Genomic DNA, 17,965 nt, shown 5'->3' on the forward strand with positions numbered 1-17,965 from the left:
GGGCTATGAAAGGAAGGAAGTTTAACCTCATGGAGAAAATGGAGAGGGATGTAGAATATCCTGCCTTCTATCAGAAAGCAAGAATCAAGAACAACAGTCTAACACAGGGAGGAAAGGGGTTGCTCTGAAATAAATCCTGAGCTTTCCCTATGGTGATGGAGTAATGCCACTGACAATAGGAAACAAACACCACTTCTACATCCCTCATGCTCCTGAAGAGGCATGGAGCATGCCGTAGAATTAGACATGCCTGCACTCAAATGCCAATAATCCAGGGTACCTGTCATGTGACTTTGTGAAAGTTACATAAATTCTAGATGCTTAATTCCCTCATCTACAAAATGGGCAAAATAGTAATAGCAATAATAGTAACTTGTCGACATTCCAAGCACTTTCTTAAGCACTCCACATATAGTAACACATTTAGTTCATGTGACAAACTTATGACACAGGTACTACTCTTACCACCATTTTAGAGATGAGGCAGCTGAGGCATAGAGGGGCTAGGTAACTTGCTGAAGGTCACACACCTAATAAGTAGGTGAGGTAAGAGCCTAATAATAACCACTGCCTCAAATGTTGTAAGCATACAATGATAAAAAGGATGGAAGTTGCTGCAACTCTGCCCAACTCAAGAAACTGATGTTGTTGCATTTTTTTAAACTATTGTTATCATTATTATTGCTTCAGTTCCCACAAGGCTTTTATGCTGTAACTGATACTCTTGTGGCAACTTCCTCATGAGTCTGTTTGGAACATCTTCCCCAGTTACCTGTCAAACGTTAATCCCCAACATTATTCCTCTAAGGACTAATTAGAATTTTCTAGACCTGGGTACCCAGGGCACCAATTTATCCCTTAATGTCTCTGCTGCGTAAACTAGATAAAATGTGTCTCACTTAAACTGGTATAAAATCACAAAGAAGTCCATAACAGGTCTTTAGACAAAAATGGAGAAAATGGACTTTGAACACTAAAGACTTCCATTAGCTTATATAAAGCAGTATCTTCAAGAATTATGGATCCAATTCTAATTTGAATCAACTGTAGAAAGAGCAGTAGCAAGCGAGAGCTAGAAACTATTTCTTTTCAAACTAGTGCGCAAGAAGCTTGTATGCTTTGTGAGAAAATAGACCATGGATCAGCATTAGAAGAGAAAGTATGTTACATTTTCTTCTACTTTTTCATCCACATCTGATGTCACAATTTTGACCCATAGCATCCAGAGGTAAAATCTTCATCATCTTTCCTAAGTGTCAAAAGTGAGTATGTTCACAGTCATCAATGTTACCCTTCTATGGTGATGAATTAGAAGACCTGATTGTGATTTCTACTCTTGTTTTCTACCATTAAAAATTATGTTTTTTAAAAAATTTTAAAGATCAAGATAGGTATAAAGTAAAAGGGAAAGTCTTCCATCCTTTGTGTAGGAGCACTCCAGAAATAGCTATCATTGACTATTTGGTATTCTTCCAGATTATTTTCTATGCACTTAGAAATATACATATAAATTTCTAGTTCCTTACACAGACAAAATTGAGCAGCAACCTGTTAATTTCACTAACAACATACTGTAATCATATCCAAGGCAGTACAAATCAATTTCCCATGTATTCCAACTAGGAATGATCATAACTTAGCCATTCACCTATTGGTGGAATTTTTATTGTTTACAGCTTTTCTACATTACAAACAACGATAAAAGGAACATCTTTAAACAATTAAATATGTACACTTATGCTGGTATTTATGTGAAATATGAATGTAAATTTTTGAATGACAATATAGAGAATTCCTCAAAGACCAGAGGCTAGTGAACAAAAGCCTGAGCCTCCCAGTCAGAGTGTGACATTTCCTAGAACTTAGACTCCAATGATAACAGTGGTCCGGGTTCATGGATGTGTTCCATTGTGAATTTGTTCCAGATAAGCATTCAGCTCAGAATAGAACTTGACATTCCTTAGTTTCTGGGAATCTGGAAGATCAGAACACAAGGTAAATGTCCAAAAGGATCCCTGAACCTAGCAAGTTCCTTCCTGGGTGAAATCCTTATTTATCTTAAGGACCTGGCTGACCCTTCCCTATTTTTCTACACCAGAGTTGTGTCTATGTTCTAGAGTCTGAAAGAGCATAAGAAGGGATCCAGGTCCAGATAAACATTCCTCCCTGAATATTTAAAGCAGTTAAAGAAAGCTTTCCTGGAATTATTAGCTATCTGTCATCTCTCTCCCATCAGTTAAAACCAGGAGAAGGGGCTTCATATGGAAAAGAATTCAATGTTCCAAAGCGTTCTCAAGCCCTGCTGCCAGATACAAAAGCCAGAACACATAAAAAGAGCTATTCACTCCTGCATTGCACGGCTGGAGATTGTTACCAGACAGAGCAAAAGCAAAGGACAGATACCCAATATGTTGAAGAGGGAAGCAATGAAGTAAATAGCTAAAGCATTAAGGCTGAAGAAAGAAGGGGCATTCTTATCATAGGAAAAGGGTTGCATAGATACGAGAGGAAAAGTAAGAATAAGAGGATAAAAATTAAAATGCAGAACATGCCAGGTGCCTGGGTGGCTCAGTTGGTTAAGTGTCTGACTCTTAATTTCAGCTCAGGTCATGATCCCAGGATCATGAGATTGAGCCCTGCACTAGCTCCACACTGGGTGTGGATTCTTAAGATTCTCTTTCTCCCTCTCCACCTGCTCCTCTCCCCTCCCACTCTACTCACATGCTCTCTCTATCTCTAAAACACAGAAAAAAACGCAAACATGCATTAAGAAGAGCCAGGCGGCCATGTGTTTTTCTAAGGAAAAGGTCTCAGAAATAAAGCCTCCTACATGGGAACTTTAGCATATACATTCTGTGAAGGGCAAGATTGAGACCAACATTCTCTTTGGGTAAACTGGACAAAAGAATTTCACAAGAACAAACTCCAAAGTAAATCCACTTCTTCACTCAATATTCCTGAACTTTGCTATCCGTCTCATCACTCATTTGTCTCCTTCTCAGCTTCACAGGCAGCAAAGGCAAGCAATGAAAAACCAAACCTTTCTGACAGAATTCATTCTGTTGGGACTAACAGACACCCCAGAGGTCAAACCTGTAATCTTTATATTTCTCCTCCTCACCTACATATTCAGCATCATTGGAAACCTGACAATCATCACCCTTACACTACTGGACTCCCACCTCCAGACTCCCATGTATTTCTTCCTCCGGAATTTCTCCTTCTTAGAAATTTCCTTTACGACCACTTTTACTCCCAGGCTGCTGTTCAGCATCACAACTGGCAACAAGACCATCAGCTTTGCTGGCTGCTTCACTCAGTATTTCTTTGCCATCTTCTTTGGAGCCACGGAGTTTTACCTTCTGGCCGCCATGTCCTATGACCGCTATGTGGCCATCTGCAAACCCCTGCATTACCTGACCATCATGAGCAGCAGAGTCTGCACCCAGCTGGTCCTCTGCTCTTGGTTGGCTGGATTTCTAATCATCGTATCCCCAATCATCCTGACCAGTCAGCTGGATTTCTGTGCCTCCAACATGCTGAATCATTATTATTGTGACTATGGACCCCTCCTAGAAATATCTTGCTCAGACACAAGACTGCTAGAGCTGCTTGACTTTATCTTAGCAGTTGTGACTTTGGTGGTCACTCTGGTACTGGTGATTCTCTCCTACGCAAACATCATCTGGACCATCCTCAAGATCCCCTCTGCTCAGCAAAGGAAAAAGGCCTTTTCCACATGTTCTTCCCACATGATTGTCATCTCCCTCTCTTATGGCAGTTGCATCTTCATGTACATAAAACCCTCAGCAAAAGAAGGAGTTGCCTTCAATAAGGGAGTGGCTGTGCTCAATACCTCAGTTGCCCCTTTATTGAACCCATTCATTTACACTCTAAGGAATAAACGAGTAAAACAAGCTTTCAAGGATATCACCAGAAAAATAGTGCATCTTTATTCATTTTAAAGGCCTCAAAATCAATGGAAAATCTGAATGAAATTCATGGTTACGCCAACTGATAACTTGAGATTCTGATACCTCTTTTAAAGTAATTGCTCACATCAATGGATTGTGAGTATGTATCAAAATTTTGTTTCAAATTTGCAAAAAAGAGAAAGATATTCAAAGACCTTTTTCTGGTACATATCTTTCAATAAAGGGAAAACTAGGGGAAAAATATCCTTAGAATACCTACAAAAAAGAACTATCTGATTAAAAATTACTTTATCTTAAATCTGGTGATCAGCTGAATGATTAAGTTTATTTTCCCACGAGAAGCTCTTAGTCTTAACAATAACTATCAAAAAATTGTAGGTACATTTCCTCAGAAATTCCTAGGTACTTCCCAGAAAATAGAATTCATGAGGTCATACACAAAAACAAATTATATTTTAGACTATCTTTCTCAGGTTTTCCAATTTGTTTTCTCAAGTTTCTACCTCTGATAGCTCTTAAAGATTGTCTCTTTCTAGCATCTCCTACAGAAAATATTTCCTACTCTAAAGGACAGCATGGAATCTCACGATTGGTCATAAGGACATTTCTGACTTACATTTGAGAGCTGTAATCAGAATGAAAACTATTACCAAGGAATCCTTGGACTCCATTTAAAGGAAAAATCAAGTGAAGAGATATCTTTGGCCATGTTAACACTGATCAAAATCTGTAGAAGCTGGAGTGTGGCAAAGTGTGCCTGACTTTTACAGAATACATTTGTAGATGAAATTGAGAGGTTTGGAAGGGTTACAGATGCTACGTAGGGAGGCCTTAGGATGCTATGGTCTATTAACTATCTGCACAACTTCCTGCAGTTCGAGTCCCTTGGTCATCCCTCTGACTTTGCCAATCCTTGTGGTAAATGCTTCAGGCACTCAAGTGGAGCCACCTGGCCTCTACTCCTTCAGGTCCCATCATACCCATGAAAATTAACAAGCCCAGCTCTGTGACCATCTGTCCCACCATCATCTCTGATGAATGATGTGATATCCCTCTCAGTAGCACATTCCTTATCTCCCTGGTGAATGTGTTCCATTGCCCCTCTTGTAGAACAAATCTTCTAGTGAATCTAATGCTCTTACATCATTCCACTATGCCCACCTCCCTCAGCCATTTTATTCCTTCCATTACCATCTTTCAGGGCAAGTCAGGTGTTTCCACATCACTCAGTGTTGGACAATAATTTTTCAGGCTCCAAGAGCCACCCTAGCAGTAAAATTAGGTTCTTGCTAGGATGTTAAGCCCACATCCTAAGGATGTCAATAAATTCTTCCTCAGCCAGTATTATATTCTGGGACCCTGATCAAAATCCAGTCTTGGGAACGCATTTCTGACTTCTGCCAGTACAAGCTAGCCAATTCTTTCAATTTTTCTAGTGCATAAATTCTTCCCTCCTTTATCAAGCCCAGCATGTCCTCAGCTGGATAACACTAGGTTTAACCCTAGTTATCAGCATGGCATCCAGGAGCAAAACTGGGGACAGTTACTGAGGGAAGCATCTGGTGCCTTGTAGGAGAGAGGGGCCTCAGAAGCATCTTCCAGCTAGCTCTTGGTAGGGAAGGGTGGGCCACCTCTGCAAATCCAAAGTGTTCATAGCAAGCTACAAAGTCAAAATCTTCAGAAGGATTCATACAGATGTGCCCTTTCCGTGTTTCCAGTATCCATGTTTTCCCCCATCAGGGTCTTGAGCTTCATAACTTATCTGCCTTGGATAAGCATTCAAATGCTCTGGAGTTCTATACTTCTAACAAGTAGATCAACATACCACTCAGCCATGTCTGTCCTTCAGCTACAGGAGATGAGGGCCTCTTTGTAACCTACAACATAGGTAGACCCTCTGGCTCTCATAAATAGCCATTAACTGCTTGTTAACATCCCTTAACTCTCATTATCCCTCATCAAGACATCAAAACAACTTGGCAATAGCCAATCAACTCTACCATCTTTGTAGGCATTTATTCTCCTATATTTTTCATATGCCTGCATCATCACATCTGTCACTGCATTCCCCTCCTCTGAGACATTTTTTCAAACCAAAATCAGTGAATTTAGCAACTGAGCCACCAGTACACACAAGAGAATACCAGCCCACAATTGAAGGATTTTGAAGATTACAGTGCACTGAAATTATTGATAGCAACAACAAAAGTTAAATTCAGCTCAACTCCTAACTAGGTTGAATAAATCTACCATTAGCCTTAAAGAAGAAAATGCATACCCATTTCTGTGTGTAAGTACTATTTATCTCAGTCTCTACTATTTGTCTACATGTGATGTCCAACATGTAATAAAAAATTACAATACACACAAAAAAGCAAGAAGGAACCCATTATCAAAACAAGATTTTGAATCTAACTCAGAAATGACACAGATGTTGGAATTATCAGGCAGGGACTATAAAATAATTGTGATTATTCTGTTAAAAGGTCTAATGAACAAGGTGGACAACAACATTCATGAACAGTTGGGAAACTAAAGTTTGTTTTTGTTTTTAGCATAATGGAATGCTAAAACTAGAATACACATTAACAAAGATAAAGAATTCTGTAATGGGTTCATAAGCCTACCGGACACAGTTTAAGAATCAGTGAAAGTGAAGAAAAGTCAACAGAAACTATCCAAATTAAGTGCAAGTAAAAAAAAAGTGTGGGGAAAAAAGTAGGCCATTTCAGAGCAATGGGACAATATCAAACACTCAAAAATATGTGCAATAGAAATCCCAGAAGAAAAGAGCAAATTGGGGAGAAAGAAATAGCTGAGGTGATGTCAGATAATTTTCCAATCATAATGAAAGAAAACAAACAACAGATCCCAAAAAATTCAGAGAACCCATTGCAGACTATCAGGATAAATAACACACACACACACAAAACACACCCTTAGATGCATCACAGTCAAACTGCTAAAGACCAAAAATAAAGAGAATATGATGAAATCATTCAGAGAGAAAAAAAACCTAAAGCATAAAAGAAAAACATGAGAATTTCAGGAGATTTCTCAAAAGAGTACAATGTTAAATGAAATAAGTCAGTCACAGTAAGACAAATACCATATGATTTCACTCATCTGTAGGATATAAGAAGCAAAGCAAATGAACAAAGGAAAAAATAGAGGGAGAAAGAGAAACCAAGAAACAGACTCAACTACAGAGAACAAACTGATGATTACCACAGGAGAGGTGGATAGTTGGATGGCTGAAATAGGTGATGGAGATTAAAGAGTACAGTTATCAAGATAAGCACTGAGTAATGTGTAGAATTGTTGAATCAGTTCATCATACACCTAAAATTAATATAACACTATATGTTAATTACACTGGAATTAAAATTAAAAGCTTAATAAATAAAAAGAAAAAACGCACATTCTCAAGAGCCCAACAACTAACTATTAAAGAAATAGAAAATATGATTAAAATCTTTCTCACAAAGAAAACACCTGGTTTGTTGTCTCCACTGGTGTTTTCTACCAGACATTTAAAGAATAAATCATACCAATTTTCCATTAATTCTTCCAGAAAATTAGAAAAGAAAGAAGTACTTCCCAACTCATTGGAGACCCACCTTACCCGGATACCAAAACCAAACACATACATTTCCAAAAACTTCACACCAATATCCTTCACAAATGTAGATGCTAAAGTCCTGAATAAAATTTATCAAGCCTAATCAAGCAATATATTAAAAATGATAATATATTAGGACCACTGGCCAGAAATATGACTGGTTTCAAAATATCTGTCAATGCATATGTCAATGCATACACTCCTTTAGGTGTATACATTAAATGTGTGTAGTTTTTTTTTTCATTTTTAATTCCAGTTAGTTAACATACACTGTAATATTAGTTTCCAGTGTGCAATATAATGATTTAACACTTCCAAACAACACCAGGTGCACATACAAGTACACTTCTTAATCCCCATCACCTATTTAAACCATCCCCGCACTCACCTCCCCTCTGATAACCAGTTATCAGTTATCTCTCTATAGTTAAGAGTCCATTTCTTGGCTTGCCTCTCTCTCTTCTTTTTCCCTTTGGTAGTTTGTTTTGTTTCTTAAATTCCACATATGAATGAAATCTTACAGTATTTGTCTTTCTCTGACTGACTTATTTTGCTTAGCATAATACTCTCTAGCTCCATCCATGTCATTGCAAATGGCAGAACATAGCCATTCTTTTTATGGCTGAGTAATATTCCATTATAAATATATATCACATCTTCTTTATCCATTCATTGACTGATGGTGACTTGGGCCTTTCTATAATTTGGCTATTGTAGCTAATGCTGCTATAAACATCAGGTGCATGTATCCCTTTAGTATCCCTAGTAGTGCAATTGCAGGATAATAGGGCAGTTCTATTTTTAACTTTTTCAGAACCTATATACTGTTTCTCAGAGTGGCTGTACCAGTTTGCATTCCCACCAACAGGGTAAGAGGGTTCCCCTTTCTCCAACCTCAAGAGCACCTGATGCTTCTTGTGTTGTTAATTTTAGTCATTCTGACAGGAGTGAGGTGATATCTCATTGTAGTATCAATTTGCATTTCTCTGATGACAAGTGATGTTGAGCATCTTTTCATGTGTCTATTGGCCATCTGGATGTCTTTGAAAAGATGTCCATTCATGTCTTTTGCCCATTTGTTAATTGAATTATTTGGGTTTGGGTGTTGCATTTTATAAGTTCTCTACTTACTTTGGATACTAACCCTTTCTAAGATATGTCACTGGCAAGTATCTTCTCCCATTCCATAGGTTGCCTTTTAATTTTGTTGATTTTTCCTTCACTGTGCAGGAGTGATGAAGTCCCAATAGTTTATTTTTGCTTTTATTTCCCTTGCTTCAGGAGACGTATCTAGAAAGGTGCTACAGCTGACATCAAAGAAGTTACTGCCTGTGTTGTCTTCGTTTTATGGTTTCAGGTCTTTTTTTTTTTAATATTTTATTTATTTATTTATTTGACAGAGAGAGAGACAGCCAGCGAGAGAGGGAACACAAGCAGGGGGAGTGGGAGAGGAAGAAGCAGGCTCATAGCAGAGGAGCCTGATGTGGGGTTCGATCCCATAACGCCGGGATCACGCCCTGAGCCGAATGCAGGCGCTTAACCGCTGTGCCACCCAGGCGCCCCTATGGTTTCAGGTCTTATATTTAGGTCTTTAATCCATTTTGCATTTATTTTTGTATATTGTGTAATAAAGTGGTCCTGTTTCTTTCTTTTGCATGTTGTTATCCACTCTTCCCAACACCATTTATTGAAAAGATGCCTAAGCTATATAGGACAGTGGGCTTGGCTGGGATAGAGCCACTGTGCTGGTCCTACAGAGAAGACAGGAAAACAACCTGGGGGCAGACAGCATGGAAACAGTGATCTGAAGAGTGCTGGGGGCATACAGTGGAGAGATTATTCATACTTCTTGGAGGAAGTTCCTGAGAGACAGCATTCGTGGAGACACCTCTCTGGGAACAAAGCAGCTGGCCAGCACCATTTCCCTCCCCCAGCCCTCAGCATAAACATAGAGCCACCTCAGGAAGCAGCACATTACCTACAATAGCTACCTAACTTGCTTACACCAAGCCCCTGCACTCCAGTGGAACTTCCTTTCTCAGTCAAGCTTGCCTCAGTCCAAGGACAATAAGCTCCACACCAAGAAGACCAGCACAAACCCCTGCCCACACCAAGTGGTTTATTAGGGCTTCAGTTTCCATGGAGGTGGTGACAGGTCTCATTTCACAAGCAGACCAGAGCACACCTAGTTAAGACTTGCCACATTCAGGCCAGAGACTAAACACTACCAACAGCATGCAAGGAGTGCCTCTGCAGATGACTGGCCTGAAGGATAGAGCAGACAGAATGCCACAGCAGACTTCAGGCTGCACACACAGAAGACACCCCTTGAAGCACAAGGCCCAGGGCATTACATGACCTCTCCTTCATAAAGCCATTACTTTCAATAGCAGGAGACATAACTGGCTTTTCTAACACAGAGAAGATGACAGAGACCTAGATAAAATGCCAAGACAGAAGAATTTATCCCAAGGCCACACCCAGAGATCTCAGCAAAACAGATATAAGTAACATGCCCAATGAAGAATTTAAAACAACAATCCTAAGGATACTCACTGGGCTTGAGAAGAGAAAAGAAGACATCAGTGAGAGCTGCACCCCAGAGATAAAGGGTTAAAAAAGAATCAATCAGAGATGAAGACTACAATAAATGAGAGTAGAAACAGGCTTGATGCAATGTACATCAGGCTGGAAGAAGCAGAGGAATGAATTAATGACCAAGAAGACAAAATAATGGAAAATAATGAAGCTGAACAAAAGAGAGAAAGAAGAATTCTGCAACACAAATATAGACTTAGGGAACTCAGTGACTCAATCAAACATAACAACATTCATATTATAGGAGTCCCAGGAAAAGAAGAAAGAGAAAAGGAGACAGAACATTTATGTGAAAAACTAATAACAAAAAAATCCCTAATCTGAGGAAGGAAACAGACATCCAGATCCAGGAGGCACAGAGAAGTCTCATCCAAAATCAACAAAAGCAGGCCAACACCAAGACACATTGTAATTACATTTGTAAAATATAGTGATAAAGAAAAAATCTTAATAGCAACAAGACAAAAGAAGTCATTAACTTGCAAGGGAAAACCCAGAAGGCTAGCTATAGATTTCTCAAAACAAACACAGCAAGCCAGAAAGGACTGGCATAATATATTTAAAGTGCTAAATGGAAAAAATCTACACCAAGAATACTCTAACCAACAAGGCTGTCATTCAGAATAGAATGAGAGTTTCCCAGATAAATAAAAACTAAAGGATTTCTTAACAACTAAACCAGCCCTGCAAGAAATATTAAAAGAGACTTGAGTGGAAAGGAGAGACCAAAAATGACAATATAAAGAAAGGAAACACAAAAACAGTAAAAATCAGTCAAGGAACTCATACCAAAAACAAAGACAAAAAATATAACAACATATACCTAAAACATGAGGAGGAGAGGAGAAAAGAATGCATTCAGGGGCACCTGGCTGGTTTAGTTGGTAGATCATGCAACTCTTCCTCTTGGGGTCATGAGTTCAAGACCCACGTTGGGCACGGAACATTCTCAAAAAAAAAAAAAAAAAAGAATGAGTTCAAACTTGAACAATCATTAATTTAATGTAGACTGATATTTCCAGAAGAGGTTATATACAAATCTAATGGTAACCAAATATCAAAAACCCTAATAAACATGCAAAGAATAAATACAAAGAAATCTAAATATATCATTAATGAAAATCAACAAAACATGAAAGAGAAAGACAAGAAAGGATCAGAGAAAATCTACAGAAACAATGGCAAAATAAGGAATAAATGGCAATAAATACATATCTCTCAATAATTATTTTAAAGGAAATGGGCTAAACCCTCCAATCAAAGGATGGCAGGTGTCAGAATAGATTTTTTTTTAAAAAAAGACCCATCTATATGCTGCCTACAAGAGACTCAATTTAGACTAAAAACACCTGCAAATCAGAAGTGAGGGCATGGAGAAACACTTATCATGCAAATGGATTTCAAAAGAAAGCCAGTGTAGCAATACTTACATCACACAAACTAGATGTTAAAACAGACTCTAAAAAGAGACAAGGCTACTGTATAATTATAAGGGGACAATGCAATAAGAAAATATAACAGTTGTAAATATTTATGTACCCACTATGGGAATACCCAAACATATAAAACAATTCATAACAAACATAAAGCAACTAATTAATAGTAACACAATAATAGTAGGGGATATTAACACCCCGCATACATCAATGGACAGATCACCTAAACAGAAAATGAACAGGAAACAATAGCTTTGAATGACACACTGGACCAGACGGACTTAGCAGATACATTCAGAACATTCCATCCTAAAACAGCAGAGTACACATTCTTTTCAAGTACACAATGGACATTCCCCAGAAGAGAGTACATACTAGGTCACTAGGTAGGCTAATTGCCCTCCCCCACTACCCCACTACCCCTGGCCAGCAAAGACTAGCATGGAACTGGGATGTCCAACACTGCAGCAACAAATTGGGTTGAGTCAGATCTCTGTTTGCCCCTCCCTGCTGGTAACAGGTCTAGTTGGGAAGGCTGAGTGTAATCCCCACTAAAAGGCAAAGAGACAGCGTGAATCAGTGTCAAAGTGTCACCAGGGCTGAGAAGGAAGCTGCACTTCCACCCCACCCATCTGCAATGGGGCAGCAAGAGTAGAGTGCTCCACTTTTGCCAGGACGGCATTGGGAAGGCTGAGCAAGAGACTGAAACTATGCACTCACTTGGCCTTGAGTCACACCTCAACAAAGACACAGGATGCTAAAAAAATACATTACATAGGATACAAAATATTATAATAAAATATCCAGAATATCAAGAAAACAACCAAAAATTAATCATCATGGGGCGCCTGGGTGGCTCAGTCTGTTAAGTGTCTGATTCTTGATTTCACCTTAGGTCATGATCTCAGGGTTCTGGGATCAAGCCCCACATCAGGCTCTGTGATCAGCAGGGAGTCCGCTTGAGGATTTTTCTCTCTCCCTCTCCCTCTGCCCCTCCCCTCACTTGCAGGCTCTCTCTCTGGCGCTCTCTCTCTTTTTCTCTCTCTAAAATAAATCTTTTTTAAAAAAAATTCTCATCACACAAAGAACCAGAATACTACAACTTAAATGAAAAAGACAATCAATAGATGCCGAAACTGGGATGAATCAAATTTTGGGATAATCTCACAGGGATTTTAAACCAACCATCATAAAAATGCTTCACTGTAATTGTGGATTCTCTTTAAATAAATGAAAAAATAGAAAATCTCACAAAGTTATAAAAAAATCTCACAAAGTTATAAAAAGGAACTAAAAGGAAATTATAGAACTTAAAAATATAATAACAGAAAATGTGAAACTCACTGAATGACCTCATTAATAAAGATGACTGAAGACAGAATCAGCGAACTTGAAGACAGATCGGTAGAATTTACTCAGAACAGAAACTAAATACATTTTTTTTTAATGAACAAAGCCTCAGGCATCCATGGGACAATTAGAAGGGAGCTAACATTGGTAAAATTGGAGTCCCAGAAGGAAAGAAGAAAGTAGAGCTGAGAAAGGATTCCAAGAAATAATTACTGAAAACTTCCCAAATTTGGGGGGAAAAACACATAAACCAGGAGATTCAAGTAGCTGATCAGATTTCAAATAGAATAAAGCCAAAGAAATACACACCAAGACACATCTCATTTTGGGGTGCTAGTTATTTAGATGTGATATTTACCCAATCTAAGCACTTCTTTTGTATACTTTTTTATGCTTGTTAAATATTTTTTTTAAGATTTTATTTATTTATTTGACAGAGACAGCCAGCAAGAGAGGGAACACAAGCAGGGGGAGTGGGAGAGAAAGAAGCAGGCTCCCAGCAGAGCAGGGAGCCTGATGCAGGGCTCCATCCCAGAACCCTGGGATCACACCCTGAGCCTAAGGCAGACGCTTAATGATTAAGCCACCCAGGCGCCCCTATGCTTGTTAAATTTAAATAAAAGATTCATTTTAAAAATAAGTGATGAAATAAAGAGATTTTCACATATAAAAAAACTAAAAATATTTGCCATGAGAAGAACCAGGCTATAACAAGTTATAAAAGATCAACGGATTATTAAAGTATCAATATCCTGGTTATACTATAGTCTTGCAAGTTGCTACTATCTTGGGAAACTGGTAAAAGATACACAGGATCTCTCTGAGGCATCTCTCTGTATTAAGGTCTAAACTGGAAGAGATCACACGAAACAAAGAATGAAAACGAGTAAATATGCACGTAAATCTAAGTGAACATCTGCAAGATCAGTTTTGTTATATAGTATGGGGTTTTAACAAAGCATAGAGCACAGGGGCGCCGGGGTGGCTCAGTCATTAAGCGTTGCCTTCAGCTCAGGGCGTGATCCCAGGGTCGTGGGATTGAGCCTCACATCGGGCTCCTCCGCTGGGAGCCTGCTTCTTCCTCTCCCACTCCCCCTGCTTGTGTTCCCTCTCTCGCTGACTGTCTCTCTCTCTGTGTCAAATAAATAAATAAAATCTTTAAAAAAGAAAACATAGAGCATAAAAACATAAATACAAATATCATACTAATTGAGATATGAAATGGAGTTAAAACCCTACATTTCCTTTACTGACTGAGAGGAGCATAAAGATACTAAGTAACTATAGACTTTGATAATTTTTTTGTGCACCTAACAACTAATTAGGCCTCAAAATTAACAAAATAAAACTTGGTAGACATATTAAGAAAGATAGTTAAGGGGTGCCTGGGTGGCTCAGTCGGTTAAGCATCTGCCTTCAGCTCAGGTCATGATCCTGGGGTGCTAGGATCCAGCCCTGCATCTGGTTTCCCACTCCGCAGGGAGTCTGCTTCTCCCTCCCCCTCTGCCCCTCCCCCCACTCATGCTTGCTCTCAAATAAATAAATAAAATCTGTAAAAATAAAATAAAATCATTTTATTTTTTAGCCACAAAATCAATAGTAGGACACGACAAAAATATATAGACTCAGGGTGCAAGATTAAAATCTGGACTTAATAAAAATACAGAAAATATATAGCACCCAACAAATCCAAAATCCACTTTCTTTTCAAGAACAAACAAACAACAACAAAAAGAACAAAAGAATGTTTTTATAATGACAGAACCAAAATGAAAATCTCAAGAAATCTCAAAAGATTGGAAATATGGATTTGTTCTCTGCCCACAGTGTAATTATGCCAGAAATCAATATAAAAATACAACCAGAAAACACTAATGTCTTTGAAAATGTTTAAGATTTTATTTATTTATTTATTTATTTGAGAGAGAGAGAGAGCACGACTGGGGGAAGGAGCAGAGAGAGTCTCAAGCAGACTTCCCACTGAGCATGGAGCCAGACCCAGGACTGTATCTCCTGACCCTGAGATCATGACCTGAGCTGAAATCAAGAGTCAGAGCTTAACCAACTGAGCCACCCAGGCATCCCAGTTTGAAAATTTTTAAATGCACTCCTAAATAACCTGGATATATTTCTGGAACAAACCTCTCTACATACACTGCAGCGTGCATATACAAAAATGCTCACTGCAGCATGTACAAAATTTCCCTGAAATGGAAACAACCTGAATTTCTATCAGTAGTAAAATGGACAAATCATTTTAATGGTAAATTCATACATGCTGTTGCATTTGGTTAGAAAGTATCTTAAATATTTCCTGGTCAGCATTAATAATGTAAGTTTCTGCAGGGGCATTTCATGTGCCTAAGGCAATTCCTGTGACTCCAGGATCCTGAGCAGAGTGAGCACAATTACAGGAAAAGAGCATGTTGGTGTTGACACTGAGGGAAATCATGTTGCCTAAAATAAAATATTGGCATAAAAGGTTCACAGAGTACAGGTGATGTTAGGAGGAAGGTCTCGGAGTGGGATATGAGTGGGTATACAACAATGAAACCAAAGGCCTAACAGGAATGACTTTGACAGAAATATTTTGTACGGGGAGGTTTCTATTTATAAGATGCCAGAAGCCCTATGATCAGGACAAAGCAAGGGTCCTAAGTGTCAGAAGCCTATGATCAGGACAAAGCCAGAGGTCCTAAGTCTCAGAAGTCGAGCATAACTAAGGTTGCTGATGGTAGTAAGAGTCAGTGAGCAGACCACGTACTGTTCTGTAATTTTAGCAAGGTTTCCCTAAGGAAGACTTACTGCACTCTCTAAGGCCTGCAACCTGAGGCTGGTAAACAGGGTGAGGAGGGAAAGGTGGGTAGTTTTAATACATGCCTTTTCAAGAGCCCAGCATTGTGTACTTTCAAAGTGAAGTAAGTGCCTAGGTTACTATTAGTAATGTCTGGAACTCTAAAGTGAATAAGTGTCTTGTTGATGCCTCTGTTACGGCTTCACTGGTAACATGTCTGGAGGATAGATGAGCAATATTCCCTTCTAAGTGTCCACCATGGTCAGAGAATAGTAAGGATCCTCTGCAGAGGGAGTCAGTGACCCCATAAAATCTATTTGCCATTGGTTAATGGATAGTCCCCAGGGAAATGAGCCTCCTCAACTGTATAGACGGTGGCACATTTTCCCACGTACTGTACATGAGTTAGTCACTACGTTATTCATGGCTGAGGAGGACAGTCCCTTTCATTCTTCTCAGGACCTCAGGGCAGTGGCTTCTCTGTGGCCTCATATTTCACGGGCCCACTAGTCCAAAGTTAGATGAGATCTAAGGTTGTGCCAATATGTGTCTCAGAAATCAAAGCCAATTTATCTGCCTGTGCATTGCAATGAGCCCCTGAAAACTGAATTGTCGTGTGTAGAGAATATGTGTGGCCTTATTTGTATTTTGGGTATCTAGGAGGGAAGATAGCCCAAAGTTCTTTACCCCAAGAAAGAGGGAGGAACACCTTAGATAAGGAATTGTTGTTGCTGCCATTAGTCAGACCAGATGACCATACCATTGACAATGGCCTAGAGTCTATAAAAATGTGCAGAAGGAACCAAATATTGGCCAGGACACCTTCTAGTGCTAAGATAACTGCTGACCATGGGTCTCATCCATAATTAGGGATGTTCCAGTTTGGTAATGGAATGCAGCATCTCTTCAGTACACTCTATCATGCATGACAGTGCTGCTAACACCTACAAGGACTACAAACTTCCTTTCCTGATCATTCATTTAATCCCAATGGTAAAGAATTATCATAGAGTAGAACATATCAGCCAAATCTATAACAGCAAAATATTTTCCAGTTGCTCATTCCTATTAATTTCATTAAAATTAGGTATGCAGATCTTAATGGAGGCTATGACAGCATTAAGGTTATGGTAATTCACTGTGAAGTGAATTCATTTACTTGAGGTTTGAGCACTGGCCAAACAGCGTTATTAAAGCAAAAGATAATTCCTCAATTTCATAAAAACCATCTATGAAAAGCCTACAGTGAATATCATTCACAATGGGGAAAATCTGAAAGCCTTTCCCTTTTTTTTAAAAAAAGGGAATTTCTTTGACAGAGAGACAGCCAGAGAGAGAGGGAACACAGGCAGGGGGAGTGGGAGAGGAAGAAGCAGGCTCCCAACGAAGTAGCCTGATGTGGGGTTCGATCCCATGACTCTGGGATCATGCCCTGAGCCAAAGGCAGATGCTTAATGACTGTGTGACCCAGGTGCCCCTGAAAGCCTTTCCCTTAAGATCAGGAACACGACAAGGATGCCCACTCTCGCCATTATTATTCAACATAATACTAGAAGTCCTTGCAACAGAAATCAGACAACAAAAAGGGATAAAGGTATCCAAATTGGCAAAGAAGAAGTCAAACTGTCTCTCTTCACAGATGACATGATACTTTATATGGAAAACCCAAAAGAATCCACCCTCAAATTACTAGAACTTATAGAGCAATTCAGTAATGTGGTGGGATACAAAACCAATGCTCAGAAATGAGTTGCATTTCTATACATGAACAATGAGCCTGAAGAAAGTGAAATTAGGGAATCCATTCCATTTACAATAGCACCAAAGTCATACGTTATCTCAGAATTAACTAAACCAGAGACGTAAAGGATCTATATTCTAGAAACTACAAATCACTCTAGAAAGACACTGAAGAAGACACAAAAGATGGAAAATATTCCATGCTCATGGATCAGAAGGATAAACATAGTTAAAATGTCTATGCTACCCAGAGCAATCTACACTTTCAATGCCATCCCAATCAAAATAACAATGACCTTATCAAAGAACTGGAACAAACAGCCCTTACACTTGTGTGGAACCAGAAAAGGCCCCAAATCACCAAGGAATTGTTGAAAAGGAAAAACAAAGCTGGGGGCATCACAATGCCGGATTTCAAGCTGTACTACAAAGCTGTGATCACAAAGACAGCATGGTACTGGCACAAAAACAGACACATAGACCAATGGAA

At 39.0% G+C, this 17,965-nt stretch overlaps 1 protein-coding gene across 1 annotated transcript; it reads left to right on the plus strand.

Annotated features, from left to right (window-relative positions):
• The first annotated feature begins 3,026 nt into the window (after positions 1–3,026).
• On the plus strand, positions 3,027–3,965 carry LOC123791694 (olfactory receptor 6C4-like). Its single transcript, XM_045796617.2, has one exon. The coding sequence runs from the start codon at positions 3,027–3,029 to the stop codon at positions 3,963–3,965; it is 939 nt and encodes a 312-aa protein (XP_045652573.2).
• Positions 3,966–17,965: the final 14,000 nt, after the last annotated feature.

This window comes from Ursus americanus, chromosome 17 (genome assembly GCF_024610735.1).
Source record: "Ursus americanus isolate L20-20 chromosome 17, mUrsAme1.1.p, whole genome shotgun sequence".
NCBI classification, from domain to species: Eukaryota; Metazoa; Chordata; class Mammalia; order Carnivora; family Ursidae; genus Ursus; species Ursus americanus.